Source organism: Octodon degus, unplaced genomic scaffold (genome assembly GCF_000260255.1).
Source record: "Octodon degus isolate 3935 unplaced genomic scaffold, OctDeg1.0 scaffold00138, whole genome shotgun sequence".
In the NCBI taxonomy this organism is placed as follows: Eukaryota; Metazoa; Chordata; class Mammalia; order Rodentia; family Octodontidae; genus Octodon; species Octodon degus.
This window is the reverse complement of record NW_004524714.1, coordinates 5500773-5527334: the sequence shown is the minus strand read 5'-3', so window position 1 is coordinate 5527334 and position 26562 is coordinate 5500773. Positions and strand designations below refer to the sequence as shown.

At 38.7% G+C, this 26562-nt stretch overlaps 1 protein-coding gene across 2 annotated transcripts in view; it reads right to left on the bottom strand.

The window, feature by feature from the left end:
* Nr6a1 (nuclear receptor subfamily 6 group A member 1) overlaps window positions 1–17000 on the bottom strand; it is a 59601-nt gene extending 42601 nt beyond the window's left edge. For both annotated transcript variants that reach the window (XM_023701618.1, XM_023701619.1), the window contains exon 1: window positions 16907–17000. In XM_023701618.1, coding sequence (XP_023557386.1) covers window positions 16907–16922 — 16 coding nt within the window. In that variant the 5' untranslated portion in view covers window positions 16923–17000. The remainder of the gene's footprint in view (window positions 1–16906) is intronic.
* Window positions 17001–26562: the final 9562 nt, after the last annotated feature.

Genomic DNA, 26562 nt, shown 5'->3' with positions numbered 1-26562 from the left:
TTTATTTATTTTGTGTGTGTGGCCAGTTCAGCCCACCAGGGGGCGGGGCTGGCTGGCATGTGGTGCTGGGGGATTGAACCGCGGTCCTAGTGCTTTGCTTAGCTTGTTTTAAGTAGGTGCTTTAGACCACTGAGCCATCTCACCAGCCCTCTAGGAAAGTATTCTTGCCTATGTGGAGGTGGTGGTGACAAGGGCTAGGGATGAAATGAGCAGAGCTCTGGCACTTGGCTTCAGAGGGAAGCCAAGTATTGCCATGGTTCCTGATGACTGAAGCTACAACCCTCCTAAATTATCCTATGCTCCATCCTGGTTTGTTTGCTTGTTTCTTTCTTTCTTTCTTTCTTTCTTTCTTTCTTTCTTTCTTTTCTTTTCTTTTCTTTTTTTTTTTTTTGTGGAAGCAGGGATTGAACTCAGGCCCCTGTGCTTGCCAGGGAAGTGCTTACTCTACTGAGCCATCTCCCCAGCACCCCCCCTTCTAATAGCCATTTCTTTCACTCATAATGCCTTTGAGATTTATTCAAATTAATACTTATCAATAATTTTTTATTTTTTATTGCTGAGCAGTATTGGATTACACAGTTATTGAACCATCCATCTTTTGAAAGACATTTGTATTATTTCCAATTTGGGGGTAATTAAGAACAAAGGTACTATAAACATATGTGTATAAGTTTGTGTGCTTTCATTTTTCTGTGACAAATACCTAGAAGCAGAATTGCTGGGCCATATAGTAAGTATATGGTTAACTTTACAAGAATAGTCAAACTCTTCTGTGATTGTATCACTTTGAGAAATATATATATATAATATCCTCAGCCCTTTTAAAGTTGAGATAGGGTCTCACTAAATTGCCTGGGCTTGGATCAAACTTGTGCTCCTCCTGCCTCAGCTTTTCAGAATGTTGGATTAAAGGTGTGTACCACCATACTTGGCTGTGATAGTTTTCTTTTTGTATGTAGAAAAGAAATACAATGTCTAGTTATTAAAGTAGTGTGCTTACATTTTTAGGTAATTCTAAAATCATCCTCGTCTTTTCATCTGTGGCCTCAGTGCCGGCCAGTTCTGCCTGCGGAGCTCCAGACACATAAATGGCCAGTGTTGGGCTTCAAGTAGAGGGAGACCCCAGGTTCTTGCTATGTAGTTCAGGCTGCCCTGGAACACACATCTTGGCCTCTTATGTCAGCCTCCTGAGAACTGGGATTATAGGACGATATAAGAAGAGCAATATTCTTTACCCTCCCGAAGAGAGGCAATAGTGGCAGGTGGACTACATAAGCAGCTTTCAGAGAGCCTTCGTGTGAATGAGAAACCTGCCTCTACCAGGACTTCAGGTGTCTGGCAGCCCTGTGTCACACTGAATAACCAAAGAAACATGTCCTGGATCTCACTACACAGCTTGGACTCATAGTGATCCTCCTGTTTCAGCCTCCCAGCCCTGGAATTATAGATTTGTGTCATCAGAGCAGGGCCAGCACAACATACAGTGCCAGGGATCGAACTTGGGTCCCTGCACTTGCCAAGCAGGTGCTTAGACTGGCGAGCTATCTCACTGGCCAAAAAAAGATTGATATTTGTTTGGCTTTCTAGTCTAGTAAAGGCCCTCTGAAGTATGAGAATGTTCTATGCTGCTTATTAAAGCACCTTTGAGAAAGAGGTGAAAAAAAAATCATCCTCTTGTATCTTTTACTATTTGCAGTCTTCTACTGATGGTCAAGCTGTGCTTTATGACACAAAGTTTGTGTGTGCGTATGTTTCACAAGACTACAGTAGTTAAGAATGCTAAGCAATTCAATTCATGTATTATGATTTAGTCTTCAGAAATCCCTAAATATAAGGCAATCTAAATATAAATTGCTTTTTGTGAAAAGGAAAAAGTATTATTTCTAGTGTATGGCACAGTAGGGGAGGAAAAGAATTAAATGAGGCCAGAGAAATGGGCTGGAACCCAATTATATAGGTCACAGATTTCATTTCATGTTCAAGACGTTATAACTAGAATGTTCTGAGCAGAAGAATTTTTAAAGATCCCTTTACTCTATAGAATAAACTGGAAAATGAAGTATAAGGAGCTCAAAAGAAATGGAAAAACGAGTTAGTGACAAATGATCATCCAGAAGATGATAGTAGCTTAAAATGGATTAGTAATAATGGAGAAGGAGAATAGAGATCAACAGTATTTTGATGAGAGAATTGATAAATTTGCTGATAGTTCAAATGATCAAATATAAAAAAAAATAAAGGAATTAAGGAGGTACTTTCAGATTCTACTCTTAAACAATTAAAGGGTTCGGGTTTTGTTTACTAGGATAGGGAAGATTACCCAAGAAATGTGTTGATATAAGGGGTAAGAGTAGAGTCTAGAGTTCTGTTTGACTTTGATAAGTATGAGATGCCTGTTAGAAGGCCAAGTGGCAATGTTAAATAGGTAAGTTAGATGTAACAGTCTGACACTTAAGGAAGACTCTAGTTAAATATACACTTTTGAGGATTCTCCTAATATAGAGAGAAGGCTGAGGTCACCAAAAAGAGAGAATACTAGTATAGAAGAAGTTCAGGGACTAATTTCTGGAGAAATGTCAACACTTAGAAGTCCCAAGGGTGTTCAATAAAATAGACTCAGAAACTGTTAGTCTGAGCAAGAAAAGCAGGAAACTGGTGTCTTACAAAACCAAGGGATTAAAAGGTATTTTAGAAATGAGAATCAGAGGTTGAGCTGTTTCTCTGGTTCATCAAGAAACATTCCAAGTGCTTTCATCGAGTAAGATCCTATGGGTAGAGACCCAGCAATGATCAACACAGACAATATATCTATCCATGTAAAGTTTATGCAAAAATTTTAAGGATTTCAATGTGAAGTAATATAGGGATTCTTATCTTTAAATTCAGAAGTTGCCTTAACAAGAATAATGGTGTGATGATTTCACAATTTCTGCAAAAAGCCATCAATTTACTTGAATAGAAAGTTTGGTGTGTAAATGCATGTGTTCCAGAATAGCAATCATTGAACATTAGAGATACATAGATAGAGGGGTCAGGGAGATAGCTTGTGGAATAAGTGCTTGCCTGGCAAACACAATGTCCTGAGTTTGATCCCTGGTACCACCAAAACAAAGAAAAGAAAAAAGAACAATACACAGATAGTGTAAAGGCCAAATAAAAGGCAGAGGTAATAGTGGTATTGGGCTTACTCAGGCTAACATGTACAAATTAGTTTCCTTCTCAGGCCTCATCTTCATCTGGCTCCTCTGGCTCTGAAGTTTAATGCCTCAATAATCAAGAAGCAAGTAACCAGAGAAATCACAAATGACCAAACACATCAACCTTCAATATTTGGTAATACTCTTTTCAATCAGAAACCTCAATAGCCATATTTATTTTTAATTCAGCAACTAATAATGGAAGCCATAGTGGTAAAAGGTCCTGGAGTCTCTTTGGAATAAATAAAATATTTTATCTATTTATTTTGTGTGTGTGGCCAGCTCAGCCCACCAGGGGGCGGGGCTGGCTGGCATGTGGTGCTGGGGGATCGAACCGCGGTCCCTGTGCTTTGCTAAGCTTGTTCTAAGTAGGTGCTTTAGACCACTGAGCCATCTCACCAGCCCCAGGACATATTTTCTTTTGCGAAAAGTTTGAAAAAATTTTATTGGCTCATGTGCACAGTACGTAATTATATTTGTCAGAGAGCTGGGGCAGGTATGTAACACATCTTAATTCTTTTTATTTCCTCCTCCTTTCCTAAAGAATATTTAACAACTCTGATTAATGAACTTGATTAATTGTACCTTGTATTTTTTTTAACTCTTTAAGAGAGATCTTTAAATTCAAATTGAAAGGTATTTTTTTTTTTTTTTTTTAATTTTATTTATTTATTTGTGTGTGTGTGTGTGTGTGTGTGTGTGTGTGGCCAGCTCAGCCCACCAGGGGGCGGGGCGGGCTGGCATGTGGTGCTGGGGGATTGAACTGTGGTCTCTGTGCTTTGCTAAGCTTGTTCTAAGTAGGTTCTTTAGACCACTGAGCCATCTCACCAGCCCCCTGAAAGGTATTTCTAAAAAGAACTATAGGAAACATGACAATGTCAAGCCATACAGTTATATGTAGAAAATGGGCAAGGCAATGATCCTGAGAATCTCCAGAAGATTTTTGTATCTAGCAGTTAATTGGAAAGATACTCACCCTGACTGACTATATATACTGATACCTGTGAACTAAGCAACTGCACTACAGATGGTAATCTGTAATAGTAGTTTCATGCTTGGAGCGCCTGTCATTCTGGTCTTCTGAATACAGGCTGCTTGTCATGACATGCAGTTGCTGCTATGAAGTCTCTCAGGTAGATGGTTGTTCAAAAAAAAGGGGGTGGTGAATGAAAGCAAAAGACAGGAAAAGGAATATTGTGGGACGGTCCTGCTTCAAGGTTGTATATGGTGAGATTTTTGGACTTATGTGTAAACATAAGAAGTATATAATTCTTTATGCCTATTTTTAAAAATATATTCTAATTTTTAAATGTTTTTTATCATATTCTGTAGGGACTTAAAAGTTCAACATATCAATACTTGATGAAAAATACCTGTTCCATATTATGCCTAATATGTTTGATATGCAGACAGATAGTGAGGTTAAGCTTAACAGCCTAAGTTGTATGGTAATCCTAAGTTTGCAGACTAAAATTAGATGAAAAGGAGGGCTGCAAGGAAAGCCAACATTTTTGCCCTAGCCTTCCAAGGTCAGTTAAGACTCAGGACATATGAGAACTTGTACTGCAACCTCATGTAACTCGGCAGTGTCCCAAATTTTCTGATCAAGGAGATTATGGGGCCAAAGAGGAAAGTGATCGAAGATGTAGAGTGTGCCTAAGGAGAGTCACATGGAGAGAAAACATTCTCTCAGGCTTTCACAGAGAGCTCATTGGCCAAGCAATGGCCGTGAATCATTCACATGGCTGACAGTGACAAAGGTTCTACAATCTGAGGTACAGGATCTCAGGATAAATCCTGAGGGGATTTCATTGACCTTATCAGACCCAAAAACTACAATTCTTGTTGCATAGGTCCTGCTTTACCTTGGTCTTAACTACCCAGCAGAAAAGTATATAAAAATGAAATATAAGAAGTAAAGCCATGCTGTTATGTTGAGCTGTAGGGGACTCAGGTCAACAATTTCTGACATTGCCAGTGAAGCAGAAGACCCAATACTATTATGGACTACTGAATTCTTTTAGATTATTTTGCTGAGTTAACACACCTATAATATTCAAATAATGGAACTTAACAAAAAAAGGGTATACAGATGAATGTCCATTTTGTATCTGTGTATTCAAAGTGGTTAGGATAGATATATAGTTACATTCTCTTAATGAATAGAGTGATTTGCTCTAATGGTGTTTGTAGATAGGATATCATGTCCGCATCTTGTACAGCAATCAACCACTGGGAGGAATGTATGCAATGTGTTAATTATTGAAACTGTCCTACCAATTTGATTTGAAACTATCTCATTGCTATTTATCAATAAAATTATGTAAAAAAATTAAAATAAAAACTTTTTTAAACAAAAAAAAAGGGAAAGACCTATGCTGAACAAAATATTAGGAATATGCCTCTACCTATCATCTATCATCTATCTATCTATCTATCTATCTATCTTTGGGATTTGAGTAAAATAAAAAATTGATCTTAACAGGAAAAAAAAAAAAAAAAGAACTATAGTCCCTAGTAGAGCAATCATAATCACTGCAAAGTACAACTAAATTTGTTGACTCATACCTAGTGTTCTGTCAGTATTCTACCTTTAACTGTTAATTCTTACAACAGGCCTGCAGGGTAGGTATTTTATCTTTATAGATAAAGAATTAAATGCTCTGTGACACTAAGTTACACAGCTAACATAGTGACTAACTACAATATAAAGCGGGCATTTTGCGTCTGATGTTATAGTTACAATACTACCTTTCCTTTTCCTTTTTTTAATCTTTTATTTATTTTTTTGGCCGAACCGGGGATTGAACTCAGACCCATGGGCTTGCCAGGGAAGTGCTTATTCTACTGAGCCATCTCCCTGGCCCCTCCTTTTCCTTTTTCTAAATAAAAGTTTTAAAAGATCTTTATTTATTTGTATAGGGTATCACTATGCAGCTCAAACTCATAGTAATCCTCCTGTTTTAGCTCCCCAGCTCTGGGTTTATAGGCATGCGCCACCACACCCACTTTTGGAGGCCAGCATAGCATGAAGTACCAGGGATCAAATCTGGTCTTTGTGCTTGCCAGGCAGGGACTTAGAATGCTGTGCTATCTCCCCAGCCCCTATCTTGCTTTTCTAACCTATACAGTAATTTCCAAAGTATAGGCAGATCTGAACAAGAGCATTCTGGTTACTGAGAAGAGCCAGACAGGTTAAGCCAGTTTAAGCGGTCGCTAGTCTATACCTGCCTGGTGGGCAAAAATAGCAGGCCCCAAGCGTGCAAAAGAGTTGGTCAGAGTCACTCTGGTCAACTGTGTCCCTTCCTCAAAGACACTATGAACTTCAGAATTTATGTGCCACTTTCTCACATATTCCTTTCACTCCACATAGGAGCTTTTCAAGAGGAATCAGTGTCCTGATTTGACTGATTGGTATCCTGAGACAAAATGGTACTGATACCACAAAAGTTCATAAAAGTTCACATTGACTGAGCATTTAGTATGTCAGGAGCTTTACATGTATTATTTTGTTCTAAGCACAATACATATTATAACTCAATCTGCATAATAAACTTGCAATCTAAGTACTGTTTACATTCCTGTTTTACAGATGAGGAAACTGAGGCATAGAGATCCTAGGCAGTATGACAATTCATATTGTTTATATATTGTGTGACATTCAGGAAATGTCAGTGCTAAAACTTAAATCCATAGTTCATGCTCTCTTATTTTTTCATACAGCAACATCTAGCCTGGAATCATAGGCCCAGCTTAATCCTTACCAATGTGTTTGCAGTCTAAAGGCTGGAAGTTTAGATGTGTAATGCAGGGCTTTGCCAGGTATCTCAATAGGCAAGAACATCAGGGTGACTCAAAAAAAAAAAAAAAAAAATCAATAAAACAAAGTCTGTTTAGTGCAAAGACCAAGCTTATCACTACTAGATGTGAATGAGCCAGTACTTTTTTTTTTTTTTGGGCGGGGGAGGGCAGAACCGGGGATTGAACTCAGGCCCTTGCGCTTGCCAGGGAAGCTCTTATTCTCCAGCTTAGTACTCATTAAAAAAGACTGAGAGGTAGAGTTACTGTATACTAACTGATCAAAAACATTAATCCACTGGTCGGTCTTTTTCTTTTTCATTTTTTGCATTTTTTTTAGGGAAGGGTCTCCCGGATGTTCAGGGTCTCACTACTAGATCAGACTCCTAGTGATTCTACTGTTTACAGCCTCCCAAGAGCTTGGATTTCAGGTGAGCGCTACCACACCTCATCTCAGGATGCCCCAGGGGCGGGGACCAGCACAGCAGGCGTTTTATTCTGCTGAACTATTTGGCTGGCCTTCATTTTTTGCTTTTTAAGACAGGGCTTTGCTATATAGCCTGAGCTGGCCTCCAACTCACAGTGATCCTCCTGCCTCAGTCTCCTAAATGTCACGATTACAAGTATGTGTCACCACACCCTGCTACTAATTCCCTGCTTTCTGTACAGTTGTATATTGTGTGCCTTTAGAAATACAGTATGTAGACTATTACATTCACTGAAAATATACAATCTGATTAGACATGGTGTCACATGCTTGTAATCCCAGCACTCTGAGAGGGTGAGCCATAAAGGTCACAAGTTTGAGCCCAGCTTGAGTAATGTAGCAAGACCGTACTCACTAGGGACTTAGACTGCTGTGCTATTTCCCCAGCCCCTATCTTGCTTTAAAATTCTTGATGAAAGAAAAAAAAAAAAAAAAAAGAGAGAGAGAGATTTGCTTTAGCTGGGCACCATCCAGATTAACCACTTAACAGTTTACCCTGAGTGTCACCTAAGCATTTGTCATTTCAACCACTCAATTCTTGTTTATGTGAGATACATTCGTATATGTCTATCGGTTTTATATCAACTATTTTTGCCTTTCATATCAACTTTTTTTTTGTATTTTAGGGAAGAGTCTACAGGGTGTCCAGGGTCTCACTACTAGATCGGACTCATAGTGATCCACCTGTTTATAGCCTCCCAAGAGCTGGGATTACAGGTGTGTGGTACCACATGCTGTCTCAGTGCACCCTGGGGGCAGGGCTGGCATGGCAGGCCCAGGGATCAAACCCCTGGCCCCTGCACCTGCTTGTAGACACATTTGGCCAGCTCTTATATCAACTTTTAAAATTTAAAACATTGTATTCATCTTTTGTTTCTAGTAAAACCTAATAATAAATTCTAGTTATTTTCTTTTACTAATCTGTATTTATTTTATTTGTGAAAAAGAACTTGAAGTTTTGTGCTACAATCTATAAATTCTTATTTTAAGTATTTCTCCAGAATCCAGTGATATTCTTTTACAGTACAAAATGAACATACTTGGGACACTGAGACTTAACAGAAAAGAAGTGTCAAAGATCGACAAAAGAAAACAATGCAAAAAGGGAAATGTAGGGGCTGGTGAGATGGCTCAGTGGTCTAAAGCACCTACTTAGAACAAGCTTAGCAAAGCACAGGGACTGCGGTTCAATCCCCCAGCACCACATGCCAGCCAGCCCCCATCCCCTGGTGGGCTGAGCTGGCCACACACACACACACACACACATTTTTTTTTTTTTTAAAAAGGGAAATGTTAGCAAAGAGGAAAGGTCTTGTGTTATGAAATGCAAAGATAAAAAGATGTCTCCTTATGGTCAATGATTCATAGTACAGAAATGATAAAAATTGAAAGACTTTTCAATGAAACTTTAAAAATTCCAATAATGGGGCTGGTGAGATGGCTCAGTGGTCTAAAGCACCTACTTAGAACAAGCTAAGCTAAGCAAAGCACAGAGACCGCAGTTCAATCCCCCAGCACCACATGCCAGCCAGCCCCACCCCCTGGTGGGCTGAGCTGGCCACACACACACACACACACACACAAATTCTAATAATGGGAGGCTGAAAACAGGAGAATCACTCTGAGTCTGATCTGTATAGTGAGACCCTGTAAACCCTATACTAAATACGTTTTTTAAAGAAATTCCAATAGTGATCAATAATTAGAAAAATTCTGTGGAAGGTGTTGACAGAATTAACTAACATTTAACAAGCTGTCATCAAACAGTGAGAAAAAAATATTAAAATATTTAGGGCTGGGGAGATACCGTGGTGGTCTAAGCACCTGCCTGGCAAGGGCAAGGACCTGGGTTCGATTCCTGGTCTCACATGCTGTGCCAGTTCTGGAACCCTGGACACACCAAGCCAGCCACAGAAACCAGGCATGGTAATTTACACCTGCAATCCCAGTGCTGGGAAGGCTGAGACAGTAGGATCACTACGAGCCCAAGCTGCATAGTGAGATCTGTGTCTCGGTTACTTTTCATTTGTTACTGGGACAAAATACTCGAAATCCAAAATTAAGGAAGGAAAGGTTTACTTAGCTCATAATTTGTGGAGGTTTCAGTCTCTACTTGGCTGGCTCCCAGGCAGAGGGGCACATGGCAGAGAGCAGCAGTTCAGGGCAGCAGAAAACAGTGAAGAGCAAAGGGAAGAGCAGCAGCCCCAGCTTGTAGCCAGCCTCTCTCCCCTCCTTACATTATAACAAGTTACCCTGGGGCTGAGAGTGTAGCATGCCTTCCTCTTGCACAGGATGAGGATGTTTACAAAGAAAGAATCCTGGCTCTCTAAACTTCTCAAGTTGATACGATGTATCAACCAGTATACCCTGTACCAAATAAATAAATGATTTTTAAAAATACTTATGCACATTTTAGACCAAACAGTATAGAACTTGTTTGTTATTTATTCAAAAAATCATTTATAATTTAGGTCTAAGAGAACAAGTAATTGAAAAGAATAGGATAGTGACAGGTGTAATACATCTATCCTCAAAGTCTTCACCATTACATTTAATAGATAGATATTTTATTGAAATTATATCAGCAGGAGGAAAAAAGAAAAGGCCAACTTGGCAGTGTTAAGTGTGTTGTTCAAAGAAAATAATGTAGGGCTGGTAAGATAGCTCAGCAGAATAAACACCTGCCTGGCAAGTGCAGGGTCCTGAGTTCAATTCCCTGTACTGAAAAGAAAGAAGAAAAAGAATGCAAAAAGAATTCAGAAAGAGACTAGATAGTATTTCCAAATTGTAGTGTTGCACTGTAAATTGAATGTTTTAAGATATAAAAAAAAAAAAAAAGATATACCATTAATAGGACCAGCGATATAGCTCAATGACATTGCACCTGCCTGGCAAGTGCCAGGTCCTGAGTCAATTCCCAGTAAAACACACACACACACACACACACACACACACACACACACACACGATATACCATACACAGAATAATGATTGAATTTTTGATATAACTGTTGTTTTTATATTTCCTGTTATGTTAGCTCGAAAATTAACCCAAAAAAAGCCGTATTTGGTTAGCCCCTATTTAAATAACTGGTATGGTAAGCGGTTAAGACTAGTATGTTTTTATTAGTCATATTTTAGTTTCAAATAAGGAAATAAGCAATTCATTACGGGGGTGTTTAACATTGAATGGAAATTTTACTTCAAAATTACACTTACTGGAAACACTGGATAAAGTAGTTAAACTATTCTATGGCTCCTTCAGTAATGTCACAGACTAAATTTTTACTTTCTATTCTTTCTGCCAGCTTCTGCCTCTAATCAGAGTGGTTTCTAACAAGTCTGGTATCTGCAAAACAGCTGAAGCTCTGAAATCAATTTCCTAATTCAGAATATGACAAAATGTAAAGGTACCATCTATCCATTCACACATTCACCCATTCAACAGTATTTTTCAGCTTTACTCCATCTTAGGATACAAGAGTATACAAAATATAGACCCTATGTTCGTAAAATTTGTATTTCTGTTGGAGGAAGTTAATATCTGTTTTTAATCATTTAACAATGTAAAGAAATATTCCACTGTCAATACCTATTTGTACACTGGTATATTTAACATAAAAGTACCACATAGTTATGCTAAAGAGATAACATAGTTAAAATGTTCTCTTTTCTGTCTTTTGTCCCCTTCACTTCAGTAAGTTTGGTGAATCTGCTTCCAAATTTTATGGGTTTCTCAATAAAATTACGGGGGGAAAAACAAATTTTATGGGCAGTATGATGTAAATATATAATGAATATTTAAATTTCTAAAAAGTATTAGAGTAAAAGACACACTGTGATCAGTCTTCCTCAAATCCCACCCCCAAGATTCATCCACGTTCCTGGCCACTTTATGAAGTAGCTCTGTAGTCTTCTTTGTGAGTGTCTTTATGAGATGTGATTAAAAACAAACAAACAAAAAACCCACAGTGAATGCTCCTTCCAAGTGTCATCCAATGGAAAAACAGGCTCAGAAAACAGTTCAATGTGTCCTCATCCATTTTATTTGCCAGATGGGACACTTCCAACTCTTCCCCAAAGTCAAAATGACCACAAAAGGTAAATGTTTTCAACCAATTCAAGACAATGAAGCAGCCACAACAGTGCAACTAAAGACACTCATGAAAGAAAACTTCCAAATATGTTTCCAAAAGTGGCAAAAAACAATGGGGTAAGTGAATCTGAAGCAAGGGGAAGTGTTTTGAGGGAGATTAATGGCAATATATAATTAAACATTTACTGTATTTTTAACATACCCTGTATATTTGTAGTTTGTATATATTTTATACTTCTAAAAACACGTTTAACTCAACCACAGCATTCTAGTGTTTTTCTGCTATCCCTTAGCTATCTTTCTCTGACAATACATGCAGACATATTTCACCCTTTCAAACTGGATGCTTATTTCATTCCATTTTCTACTATATTAGTTTATTTAACCTTCTACATATCAGTGTTTATTATTCCTAATTTTTCACTAGCTTTATTATCCTTCTTCTTGTGATTATAATTCAACCTTTCTGCTATTTTAGAGCCCATTCCATTTCCTTCTTCTCCCAAACAACACAAACTGCAAACAACTTCACAGAGAAAAGGTCACAAATTTGCAAGAACCTCTTCATGAATTGTTTCCACTATGCAGGAGGACTACCACATCAGTAGAGCAATTAGGTCTAGGAAATGTTCAGCAGCTTACCTCATTAGTTGTACAGTGTTTTCAAGACTAAATTTCCAAAAGCCCCTCCTTTACGATGGCCTATTGGATGCAGGCATATCCTAGGGACTTTTCTGCTGGAGTATAAATAGCATGACCACAAGCTCACCTACAAATTCTCTCCTCCCTAACATTCCTGAATCTTCTTTTTAAAACTAATTTCCATCTCCTAGCCATGTTAAGCATATCTAGGCACTCTGGTAGAGGCTCCCTTATTTAATTCCTGCACCAATTCTCTGAGATAGGTATTATTAATCATTCCCTGTTGTGTGTACAAGCTAACTGGGCCTGCACAGGTCAAGTGACTTGGCCAAGTGACACAGGCTGATGAGCTTCTTTTCCCAACACCAGGAAGACTATAGTAAAGGAATAGATGTAGTCTAGTTTTTACAGGCCATCCGGACAGCAGGGAATAAGCCTTTACCATATAGACCAAGGGATCCACTCAGAGGTGGCAGAAGCAGCAGTGGTTTTTGTTTTTGGTTTAATCGTTAAAAAATCCTACAGAAATTCTGATTGGCCTTGCTGACAAGCCATCCGGGCCCACCAGCTGGGTGACTCCTGACCCTCCATGCTTCTCACCCTAATTAATGCAAGGTCTCTGGTTCTCAGTGTGAGCATCAAGACCCTGTGAGAGTTAGCAATGACCTTTACATTTTTCAGGCTTTTCAAAATATGTAAAACAGCTGGGCGTTAGCAACGCCCCTCAAACTCTCAACCCTGAAATATGGGTAAGATGCACTTTCCCTAGCTGTAGTGTTTTCGCCAAGTTTTGGGGAAACAACTATTTATACCATCAAAATATGCTGTATTTGGGATATGGATATTTTAGCAGTTGCCCAAGCAAATTACTGAGACACACACACAAAAAAGATGGTTGCAAAAGGATCTCCTTGACTTAAAAGAAACCTCAGGAAAAGAACAGAAGAAAAAAGAATGATCTCAAAAAATCTGGAGGCGGGGAAGGGAGACTGGTTGGCTTTCATACTTGCGCCTCTGATATCCTTTTGTTCTCATACCTCATTGTATTAAGGATGCTAAATCAAACATGATAGCAGTGTGATGTTTGTGTGTGAAAATGACAAAAGCAATTGGCCAAAATCCCAACCTCATCTTGAACCCTGAAGACTTTTATGGCTTTTCCTTCACTAGGCCCTCCCCCTAATACACATTAAAGACCACATTGTTCAAAAGGGTCATGGTAGGTTTCATACTCCATTTTAATACAATGTAAATGGTAACTAAACATTCAACTTTTGTTATACAATATTTGTGTATTTTTGGAAAATGGCTGGTATGCTGCTCAAATAATGAACTGATTCTTTGGTTTAAACATTAATATAATTATAATGTATCAGAGCAGTAGAAACAGTAGTATTGAGGCACTATTTACTTGTGATTATGTCAGATTTTTTTTTTTTTTTTTTTTACATCATTTTCCTCAGAAAAGGTGTAAGGGTTGGAGATGGGTTAAAAACATTCAGATGACTTGTAAAATGCTAAAGCATTCACCCTAGCCTCAAGCTTGTCAGGGTCTCAACCCAAGAAGCCTGAACTGAATTAAACTTGCTTCTAATTTCAAACACAGATTTTCTCTAAAAACTATTGTACTTGCTATGTCTGCAAGTCACATTGTGAAACCTAAATTGGTGTATGCATTTATTCCTAGAAGATTTCAAAGTGAGAAAAGAATAGAAGCAATTTGTGGTTCCATTTTTCTCAGGTCTTACCATCCGTAGTCAACAATACTTTGGAGGTTTAGTGGAAGGAAGGCAGCAATGACTCCATTAGTCTTTCTAACTGCCATAAATAATTTGCATCATAAAACTATCTAGTAAATTACTACCTTAGCCCTCTGAAAAGGATACAGTAAAACAGAAAGCTTACAGTTGGGCTTGGCAAACAGAAATGTGAAAAATCTTTGCTGGATTAAAAGAAAAAAAAGCAAATTTGAGATAGTATTTTTATAAAATTTAGCCAGTCTCAGTGGCATTCATTGGCTTATAATTTCAGCTACTCTTAAGTTTGAGTTAACCTGGACAATAAAGTGAGATCCTGTCTCAAAATAAAACAATATTTTCCTCTTCCACTGGTAGCTCAATGTGAGACCTGATTTTAATCCCTCATACTAAAAACAAACTAACAAACACACTGGCAACATTATTCACTTTCCCTAAATCAGGCATTTTTGTATTAATATCTGGATAACAAGCATAAAAATGTAGCATGATATCACAACCAAGTGTATTTTTAATTAAGACCTATGTTTTTATAGATTTTTTTTGGTACTACAAGTCCAATTTAAAAGATACCAACATAACATACTTAAAGCATGCATCTGTTTAGCTCAGTTGAAGTTTCAGTACCAATACCAGCTCTTTGGGGATGTATTTCGTGCGTGTTATTGAAATCCTAATCAAATGTTAGTGTTTTTTCATTCCCTTAGTGATGCCTCCAAAACCAACAAGATGAAGAAAGAGAGAAAAAAAAGAAAAGATTACTCAGTGCTTTGATGCATGTGACCAAAACCAAAATGATCACCATCTCCAATTCAATACAGTATTAGCATGAGGACAAAAGGCATTTAAAAAATCAATTTGGAATTATTTCTACTAGGAGTTGTCTAATCTTTGGAAGCTGAAGAATGATAATGTTCCCAAATGTTGAAAAGGTACTCAAATTATTTTTTCTCCTTTAAAGAAAAAATTAATTTTCACAAGGAATTCACTTGGTGGCATTATTTTGGTTTTAGGTATCTGTCCTGCCTGTGCACAAGGGCTGCATCTATCGTGAAGTGTGCACAATAGCCTCTCTCTTGCTGCTCTCTGTTATTGATCCTTACAGATGCTCCAAGGCCCTTCCCCCACTTTCTCCAAATCCCAACCCCCCATTCTGAAAGATAGCTTAAGAAATAAGACTTCCTGCCTAGCGACTGGCAGGGCTGAAAGACCAGATTGTATGACTCCACAGATCAGGCCTGCCACAGTGAAAGCTTGAATAGAGTTAACCCTCTGTGAACTAAAACAAAACATTTGTATGCCCAGCTGTGACAAAGGTTAATTTAAATGGACAAGGGCCCAATATCTAAAACCAAGCATGCTTTTTTTTCTTTTTTTACAGTAGCATTTCACTGACTTCTTTTGTAAGGAGTTGTTTTTGCCCTCTAAGTTTCCAAACACCTCACTGGGATCATTCATTTTCCCTTATTAGAATTTTGTATGAAGATTCAGGTGTAAATTTTTAAATTTACTTATTTCATTAAAATCATTATTTTATTACTATAAATTATTTTCTGCCACTGAATGACTAAGAAAAACTGGTTTTAATACTTAGTAAACTATGTACAGTAGGGGAAAAGTTTCTCTTTTCTACCACTGGTGAACTATATATCATCAAGAGATTAAAACTTGTTGAAAAAAACCTAAATCCTCCAGAGTTATCCCCACCAAACTCATACCCACTGCACCAGTACCTCTGCCAACCTCTAAACTCCTATCCAATGGCTACATAGAAAATCTTTTCTTAAGCTGTTCCTTTCTGAAAAAGCTAGTTACATAGAGAGGGAAGGACAGGAAGCTATTAAAGATAGACGTATCAGATCTTGTATATAATTGACAATTCCCACTTTTTTGTTTTCACTAATTTACAGTGAAACAAACACAGCTGAATGGCATGTAAGAAGCTGGGATATAATATATAAGGAAAAGGGATGACAGCATTCCTATAAGAATACTATTCCAAAAAAAAAAAAAAAAAAAAAAGAATACTATTCCAAGAGGAAGCCCCAGTTCCCTAACTTGTATATCCCCAGAGCAAGTATGAAACAGCAAGACTGCCTATGGCAGATGTTAGCCATGCTGCAAGGAGTTGGGAGGCTTATCCCAGGACCATTTCATAGTTAATGTCACTGCTAGAAATTCATTAAAAATGCTTCAAAGAGTCAGAATTCTCCTGGCTGTAGCTCAGCAATGCTTGCCTATAAGAAATCTGCAAATTCTTAAACTCCACTTTATAAGTGCAGCAAATTTTTAATGTTAAGACCAATCTTTAAGCTGTTTCTGTAGCTATAATATTTACTAATCACTATTACTATACATACACAGAGAAAATTTACCATCAAAAATAATTTTTTAAAAAAATTAACAATGGCTTAGTCTTATACCCCAAACCCCCCCAAGAAGATGAGGTTGCCTTATCAGTGGCCTTCTGACCCCAATTCTATCTATAATTAACACTGTTAAGTAAGCTTTGGCAGATGGCAAACTAGATTAAACAATTTAAAATTCAAACAAATTCTGTCAAGAGGTGAGCAAAACCATTTTCAAATGTAAATTTTACTCTGTACTGGAATGCAATGTTTAATTTTTTTTTAAATCACCATTAAATTTAAATCTGCTGTATCCCTTTTCTCCTGCTGTTTCTGTTAAAACACCAACCACCATTACCACACTTCAGCTCTCCTTGCTTTTCGTCTGTATCCAAAACATTCTCAGCCCACAACTGTGTACATGAAAACTTGTTGGTTGAATTCTACCCAAATACAAGAAACAGTTGTCTGCTGACTTGCCTCCTTTCTCCCTCCAGGCTACTATTTGATCTAAACCTTCAAAGAAAATTTTTAAACCTTAGATTTGCATGTCCCAGACTTTTAACAATCAGCCCCCTTACCTTCCCATGTCTCCATTTCATGCTTCTCCAAGTCTGCTGAGAAGTTCTGTTGCAGCCATGAAGAAACAGAGATTACAGGACAAGTCCAGCTTGATGACCACCCTTCCGACACTTGGTCAATTTCTTTCTCTGAGGCAGACTGACTAAGACAGTCATCCTCACAGGTCAGTTTACAAGCCGGTCATGTGATTACAAAGTTCAGGCTCTAAGGTCACAGTATGTATGGAGTTCGTTTATTACCAAAGGTTATCTAAGTGGAACCGATAGACTTATTTTCTCTAGTTAACAATACTGCCTAGCACATTTCCCTGAAAACCAATATTGGAACACTTAAGGGAAATACTCCACTATTCTTAAACTGAAATTCAATAATTAAAAGGCAGAATGACAAAATTTAAAAAGGGCTTTAGTATGGGGAAGTTTTTATTCCTTTTGACACAAAGATAAAAACTACACTTTAAGCATCTGTTTTGTTTTTTTCTCCAGGGGTAGGAGTAGGATTACTGTTTTTTGTCATTATAATAAACAATGACAATGACAATTCTGAGAAAATTAAAACATGGTGCTATAAGTTGCAGGGTTTTAACTTTAGTCCTTGGTTTCCATGCTCTGGTTATCCACACTAGTTTGAAAGAATGTGCAGAAAACAAACTAGGTCTACAAAATTCTTTTAGAAAGCAAAGGCTAAAAATTTCATTTGTTGCTCCCAGCCAAAAGATTACATCATTAAAGTAAGCTTCTTGCTTCATTCCTCTAAAACTCCTAAGGTCTTAAGCAATTATCATACTACAGCCTCTTCCCTGATTCACCAACCATACCAGCATCACAAGGCCCAGTATGTAAGATAGATTCTACATATACTTACACACCTTACCACAGAGCTGCAGAGGCTGGCAAATTTGAGCCATGAGCTAATGACACATAATGTCAAACATTCACCTATCCATTCAGATATCAGAACACACAAAACAAGGGTAAGTTCCCATGCAGGAGCACTAAGATTAATCTTCAACAACACAAAAAAGGCAGAGGGTGTTCTGCTGAGAAGGTGGAATGGCCCACAGAGACACTGATTATTAACAATAAATGGTTTTTTAGCTGTGCAAGCTATTTCCTTTTCACTAACTTAGCTTTAGGAATTCTTAAAGGCCATCTACAATTTACAGCATTACAGAGAGAGAGAGAGAGAGAGAGAGAGAGAGAGAGAGAGAGAGAGAGAGAGAGAGAGACTGGTTTGGGGTATAGCAGAATTTGCTGGCTGTCATATAAATGAATAATAAATATTGTTATCAACATTACCAGAGGGCTTCCCTAACCAACAGAGAACATTAGGATCATTGTACAAAGTGGAGCCTGGTGAGAAAGTGACCAGTAGTTTCGAAAAGGAGAATAAACATAAATGTTCTGTCACTGCTACCATATACCTTTCATCAGCCCCTAAATTTGACTAGTTTTTCCACTTCATCACAAGAGATTAATGAAGATTTTCTTTTCATTCCCTGTGGAACTTAATGCAGCTCTGGAGTAATTTTAGCAAAGTAACTTTAAATAGGAAAGGAAAGCCCATCAACAAAAAGCCATTCAGCTGGAAACACTTTTTAAAAAGCAGCAAAATTTTATTAAAGGTAGAAAAGAAACAGGCTCTGCAAAGCAAGTTTGGGTCAAATAAAAGTAGAAAAAGAAGTACACTCTGCAACATGAGGGTGAGCCACCATTCAAGAGGGAAAAAAACATAAGAGGTATGAAACACTTATTTTGAAAGAGCAGTTCTCTGTCTCTCTAACAAATACAGGCTTATCAGAATTTGATACCTGCACATACTATGGGTGTAGTAAGCCTCAGTAGGCAGTATACCAACTTTAAGAGGAAACAATGAAATAGAGCTGTGAGCCTGGTCCCTAGTGTTAAGACTGAAGCAGAGTACCAATTAAAGTCAATCAAGGAGATAATGGACAGTTCTGGGGAAGATAACAAAACACAAGTTCTAGAAAAAGATGGATTAAGTAGCAAAGAGCAATTAGAAAGCAGTTAAACATTTACCTCAAAACTTATTCAATATATTTAATCAGATAGCTGAATTTGATAAAGAAAAGCAAAATAAGAAAAAAAAACCTAATATGTCAAGGAAATTTGTACCATGAAACACTACTAGTAAATATTTTAATAATAACAGTCTGACACAGAAATATCCACTTCTAAAGTTATTTGCAGAGCTTATAGAAAGCTGTTTCAGTTGTAGGTCCCTTTGTCACAAGTTGAGTTTTAGGCATCCCATGAGTGTGTATGTATAGTGTATTTCTTATTATGACAATTTAATTTTTTTATCTAAACTAAAGGTAATTCTACATAGTTGCTTCATTGATTATGGGGTATGCAAATTCCTGGGCCCATCCTATCTTACTATATGGCAGAAAGTTATATTTGTGCATTAAATCCTTGGATCATTTAATAAAAAATTACTGTTTCTGTTAAATTAAAATCCCTCAGATTTTTTCTTTTGGATGAAGAAGACCAAAGTACAGACCTTGATGACGACGACTGCAGTTGTGGGGGCTGAGCCCAAGGCCTTCATTCTAAGGTACACCCCAGCCTTTTTCATTTTGAGACAGATATTCACTGAGTCCCTATGTTGCCCAGGATAAGCCAGAATTTGCTATTCTCTTGACTCAGCCTCCCAGAGTGCTGTGATGACAGATGTGTGTCACCAACCTGACTAAGATATTAAGGTTAAACCTTCCTAATAAATCTCTGGATCACATGATAAACCTCTAAAGCATATTCAAGAAGACAAACCTTAATTTTGGATATAGAGCAGTATTTCTTCACCGTTCTTAGTCCCACAGGATTTTGGGGATTTCTTTATTTCGTTTCCTGAGATAGGGCCTTATTACGCAGGCTGGCCTTGAACTCACTCTATATAACCCAGGCTGGCCTCAGACCGGTAGTGATCCTTCCTGCCTCAGCCCCCTGAGTACTGGGATCATAGTGTGTGCCACCATACCCAGTGCCAATGGGTTTGTCTGGAGAAAGAGATGAACATCTTCATTGCTCATGTGACTTGGGTAAGGCTCCCAGGAAAGTTGATAAAACTGACTAGTTTTAAAAGGAATCCTAGACCATATGAATGGGAAGGGGAAAAATAAAATAAATCAGCAATAATTTCTATTTGCCAATATTAGGACTGTACAGAAAACAGATGAACAAAATTCTACATCAGCATTATATCTGTATATCTAAGAGTCCAATAATGACTTACAGAACCTCAGATAAACAGTAAGACCTGGATTCCATTTTCATTTTAAATAAATAGAAACTGAGGCCCAGAGAAAGAAGCAAAGGTCATCAAACCAATTGAGAAGGAAAGCAAATATCCTAGCCCCTTATTTCTTCAATTGTATCACATACCTTGAAGGACAGAAAAAAGTAAAGTTTCTTTTTAGATGCTCTATTTAACAGAATCTCTCATTTGTTTGTTTACTCAAATGGCAGCCCTTCAAGAGGACTACAAATTCTGAAGCTTGAGGAGGGTATTATCAAAATGTAAGGTAAGTTGAGCCCTTCAGTGTAAAACACAAGACAGCCAGTTCAAGTGGCCTCAAGACCACCAAAATCATTTCAGCCTTATTTGTTCCTAAGAAGCTTTTGATGAAAGTCTGATGTACAGTGAAATCCATGTGCCCACATTCACAGTGGGACTTCTATCCATTTCAGAAAATCAGAAATATGCAATAAATGTTCTACATTTCCTTTTAAATTTGCAATGGTTGAAACAAAAAATATAAGTTCAATGTTTCTGGTTTTCATCTGTCTGGTCATTAATACAGACATTTCCTATGGCAAGGAACTGTTTAATTCAACAAAACAGGTATAATAAAATCACAATCAAATGCAGTCTTTTTATCTGGGACTAAAATGCAAACCACCTAAATGTAGAAAAACAACAGGAACAACAAAGACAAGCCTTCTACTCCTCAAATTGGAAAGGAAAATTCATAGTTTAAAAAAAAAAAAAACAAACCCCTCAGTATTGATGAGCCAGCATGATAGCATACTATAATCCCAGCACTCTGGAATATAAGGCAGAAGAATCACTCTGAGTCTGAGGCCAGCCTGGTCTACACAGGGAATTAAAGGACAGTTTGAACTACATAGTGAGAGCCTGTCTCCAAAAACCAAAAGCAAAAACCAAACAAACTAAAAAAACCTTAGCACTGAAAAACCAAAATAAAATATTCCCAAAACTGGAGGTTTTCATCAAATTCTATGAACATTCAATGAGTGAGTCTCTCCTTAGGAACATGCTACCTATGGTGATATAAGTATCATGTGATCCTTGATCTAGAGACGCTCACCATCTCCTTACCTAACCTACTTGTGATGCAAATATATCAAAAAGATAAAACAGAGCATGATGATTGTGAGTGTTCAGAATCAGGGAAGGGAAGAATCAGGGAAAAAAAGATGAAACAATAATCCATCACACTGCAGTGAGCTGCCAAAGTGAGACAGCATTATATTTGGGCTGAAACTTGTATTCCATAAGTAGAAAAGTAAGAAAGGTTGTTATGGCTTGTGTCTAGTTGTCCCCCCCAAAGCCTCATGTAGGTCATGGGGCAGATACAGCTGGAGGAGCAGCAAGTGGCTTGAGGGACGGGGCCAGAGGACCAGGGCAGAGCTCAAGGAGCCGAGCCACAGAGGCGCAAATCATTAAATTGATGGCCAAGCTGACTGCCCCCCTCTCCCCAGCCAGTGGCCTCCCTCTGAGATGTGGAAAGGGTCATCCTGGGCACAGCAGCATCTCAGCCTCTTCTGCAGACCCTGTAGAGCTGAGGCAGTGTCTTGAAACCTCCAGTAACTGTGAGCTAAATAAAGCTTTCCTTCCCTCATTTTGAGCGTTGCGTATTTGTCCCAGCAATGAGAGAAGAGTAGCTAATTCAGAATTTGGTACTAGAGAAGTGGGGTTGTTGCTGTGGTTAAAACTCACCATGTGGATTACCAACCTTTAGGACTGGCTTATGGGAAGAAATAGAAAACACTTGGAGATGTTGCATACAAGAGAGGTGCTGAAACAGCTTTGGCTGTTCTGTAAGGGAGATTCTGGTCAGAGCTCAGACCACAAGACTGATAGAAAGCCTGCCTATAAAGATCAGGCTGGGGAGGCTTCCGCTGGGAAGAAGGACTGCATTGATTGTTGGACTCTAGATCATTTGTATTTTGGCTTGGCAGAAAGTTCATCTGAATTTTGCCCATGTCCAGAGACTTCGCCTGAGACTGAGATTAAACATGGAGGACTGATTAATCTCTCAAAGGCAATCTCAAAGCAGCCAAATATTGGGGCAGTGGCATGGTTATTGTTAGGGGCTCTTAATCAGATTTATGTTGAGAATGAAGAGCAAAGAGCCCAGTAGAATGATTTTTTTTTCTTTTCCCCCCCGGAACCGGGGATTGAACTCAGGCCCTTGCACTTGCCAGGCAAGTGCTTATTCCACTGAGCTATCTCCCCGGCCCAAAGGAATAAGGATTTTTTTTTTTCTCCGAATGCCTTCAAGGCAGGTTTGGCTAGATTGAGTTGTGGGGCTTGAACCACAGCAACCTGAGCCTGACAGCTTTGTTGAAGCAGTCACTTAAAGAACTGAGCTAAGGGGCAGGCCCCCTAGAATGATCAAAAATGTTGTGAGTTTGGCCAGAAGGGAAGCGCCAGGAAGGCTGTGGACTGCAAAGATGGAATTGAAATCTCCATTGCCCAGGAGGAACAGTAGAGTAGAAAAGATGTTCCGAGGGCATCACAAGAGGTGGCAGGTTCTCACTCTTCACAACCTCAGAATCTCAAGGGTGAGGGATTTTGCTTTGAGGAGAAATCCGCAGAGCTCCATGTTCCAGAATGGAGGCGGTAGCCACACCAGGTTGTAGAATGGAGGCAGTGGCCACACCAGATTCCACAAAGGCACCAGCATGGAGAATTTGTTCCTCAGAATCAAGGTCAGAGTGCTCAGCAATCTAGGTACTCAACCCCTACAGCCAAGGGAGAGGAAAGCCTGGCTACTGCTCCAACTGACAGCAGTCCCTGGCATCATCCACATAGCATTGGTTTTAGGTACATGCAGAATGCAGGAGTTCTGAGGTTAAGGCTTCCACCTGGATTTCAGAAGAAGGCCTGTGAGGCCAGGTAGTGTGCCCGAGAGGGCAGTGTGTGAAGCTGTGAGTGAAAAGCCTATTCCGTGGAAACCCCAGAAGTTTGAAAAAGCCAGGAACATGGATCATCTAAGAAAAACTGCAAGGAGAAGCAAAGCTGGCCTAAGAGAGATGCCATAGGAGCTACCACCAAGAATAGCTTAGGGGCAGAGCAACATGGAGCTCACAATGTGCCATAGATTGTTTCGGATGTTCCATGTGGAACTATAGGACTTAATGTTTGCCCTGATGGATTTTGGACTTTTTTTTTTTCCAGAACTGGGGATTGAAATCAGGCCTTTATGCTTGCCAGGGAAGCACATTCTACTGAGCCATCTCCCTGGACCTTAAAGAGGTGAACCACATCACCCAGGGTGATGAAGCTGTGGGAACTGCATTTGGGTCCCAGGTTTGTCTTTTTTTTGGGGGGGGGGGGGCAGAACCAGGGATTGAACTCAGGCTCTTGTGCTTGTCAGGCAAGCACTTATTCTACTAAGCTATCTCCCCATCCCTGATCTTGGACTTGTTTTGGCCCCAATGGTTTGTATCCTCCTCTGTATGCCTTTTGGAATGACAATGTTTATCTTGTGCCTTTGAATGTTGGATGTATTAACTTTTCATTTGTACAGAGGCTCACAGTCGAGAGTTTGCCTTGGATCTTGGAGGAAACAGGATTTGGACTTTTCAGCAATGCTGAAACTTTTGGGACTTTGGCAACTCTTAGAGATAGACTAAAACACATTTTGGACAAAGGGATATATATGCATGAGACTTTGGGGGTCCAGAGGCAGAAAGTTATAGTTCGTATCTAGTTGTCCCCCCAAAGCCTCAGGTAGGTCATGGGGCAGATCCCACTGGAGGAGCAGCAAGTGGCTTGAGAGGTGGGTCCAAAGAGGCGCAAACTGTTAAACTGACAGCCTGCACTGCCCCCTCCCCCAGCCAGCAGCTTCCCTCAAAAATGTAGAAAGGGCCATCCTGGACACGGCAGCACCCTAGCCTCTCCACCAGACCCTGTAGAGCAAGGGGTAATGTCTTGAAACCTCCAGGAACTAAGAATTAAATAAACCTTTCCTTCCCTTATTTTGAACATTGGATATTTGTCCCAGCAATGAGAGAAGAGTAACTAATACAAAGGTATTTCAGGAACTGAATAGATAGAATGAAGAAGAACTGTGTCATCAAGTCAGGACTAAAAAAGTAATGCAATAACCTGTGGAAGAAAAAGACTGCATGCTATAAGTACAGACTTATACACAAGAACCATATCTTTTGAATAAACAAACTGTAAAAAACACTTGAGATAAACAAGGAAATGGAAATATAGGTACAGTTTTTAATAAGGTAAGTTTCCTATACCTAAGTGAAGAATCTGGAAAAGATAAGCCTTCAAGTTAGAAAGGAACAAAAAAGTATTCCTCCAGTCAAGATTTTGTCCTTAAAAAAAAAAAAAATGATTTTGTCCTTAAAATTTTAAAGCATCACAATCAGAAAAAGATTATAGTATGAATAGTCTCTTTTGAATGAAAAGGAACCAGATACACAGCACATAAACATAAATGCAGCCAACTACTGCATCTCCTGAGAGGTTCTGAACAAGTTGAGACTCATTCATTCCATATGGTACCCTGGCTGTTTACCTTCTTCACAATTAAGATGCAGACTGGCCCAGAGATTAATCCAAATAAATACTGTAGCTATGACTATTACCACACTTCAGACTGCTGTTAAGCAACATGTGCAATAGACATAAAAAAATCGAAGTAGTAAAATGCAAGCCCCAAATTTAAGAAGGAAAATGGGTGGTTTTTCTCTTTTGGTGCTCCTGCAGAAGAAGACCATGTGAAAGTGAGTAGTCTATCTGTTCACCTACGTGACCTAGGGACAGTCAGATGACAGGTTTTACAAGAAAGTATTTCTGCCCACAAGGAATTCAACTCTGCATGAGGACATTAGGAAAAGACATAAAAAATCTCATCCCTGCCCTGCCATCTGAACTCCTAGTGACTGTGGCCTAAGTACTTATGGAAGACATTTCCATACTTCAGAAGACATTAACAATCCAACTCTGTTGACCTCTCTAATTTCATTCCCATTGGTGCTTCTCATAGGTATCCATTATCCTGCCATCCAAGCCACCCCAGAGTAAATATGCCAATTGGTCCCATCTGCCTACAGTAATCATTGTAGCTTCCACTTCCATTGAGTCATCTTTTTGGACTCAATTATCACCTCCTCTATGAAATATTTTTAGACTTCATTCTTCTTACACTCAAATCAGATAATCAAATCACTGCATGGATCCCTAAAACAGATCATAATACACATCATCTAGTTTTTATTTAAAATTCTTTACTTCAATTAATTGTCTTACAATCTAAAGAGTCAAACTTTATGCTCAATTCAACTAGATGCTGGAATTACTAGAGACAGCATTCAGAAAATACCAAAGCAAGGAGAAGATTTGTTAATCTATTTCCTCTTTTCTGAGACAATCTGATTATATAGCACGCTCAAATGATTCTCCTGCCATAGCCTCCCAAGTAGCAGGACCAATAGTGGACTGCTGATTAAACTTTTATCTCTTTTAAGTGTTGGGAATCAAAGTCAGAGCCTTACATGCATACTACATAAACACTCTACCACTTAGCTATATCCCCAAGCCCCTTGTTAAACTTCTTACTGATATATTCATATTCTACTTTTATATTTTTGCCTCACAGGAGGCTTTTTCCATTATACAAATTCCACTTCAGAGTCTCCTACGTGTCAACCCCCATGTTATATATGCATTCTCTACTTTTCCCCCCTTCGCAGTACCAGGGATTGAGCCTAAGGCCTTTGCATATCCCTAGTACTTTTTAAAAATATGTATTTTATTAAAAGATCTTGCTAAGCAATAAGGTTCCCTCAGCTCAAATTTGTGACCCTCCTGCTTTAGCTTATCAGGATGGGATTTCAGGTATGAACTACCACAACTGGTTATACTTTCTAGTTTTTTAACCTACTTAGCACTAAATCTCCCAACAATGAAAGCCTAGCACTGGTACTAAAAGAAGTCCTGTTTGCTGGATTTTTTCTGGGGATCAAACTCAGGACCTTGCGCTTGCCAGGCAGGCACTTAAACCACTGAGCTATCAGCCCTGCCTTGTATTCCTGTATCAGTGTAGAATCACTATAATATATGCAGCAAATGAATCTCTCACTGGATTCCAAGCTTTTTGAGGGCAGAGACTGCTCACAGTCTTGCTGATCATTACAACCCTAGTTCTTAAGAATATTCAATGAAGCAGGCCGGGGAGATGGCTCAGTGGCATAAACGCTTCCCTGGCAAGCGCAAAGGCCTGAGTTCAATCCCCTAGTTCCACCCCCAAAAAAAAAAAAAAGACAAGAATATTCAATGAATACAGTATGCTGAAGGAAGGAAGAAAAAAAAGGAGTTGCTTTAGAGAGCAGGAATATGGAAGGGGAAGTACCTTTAGGAATAT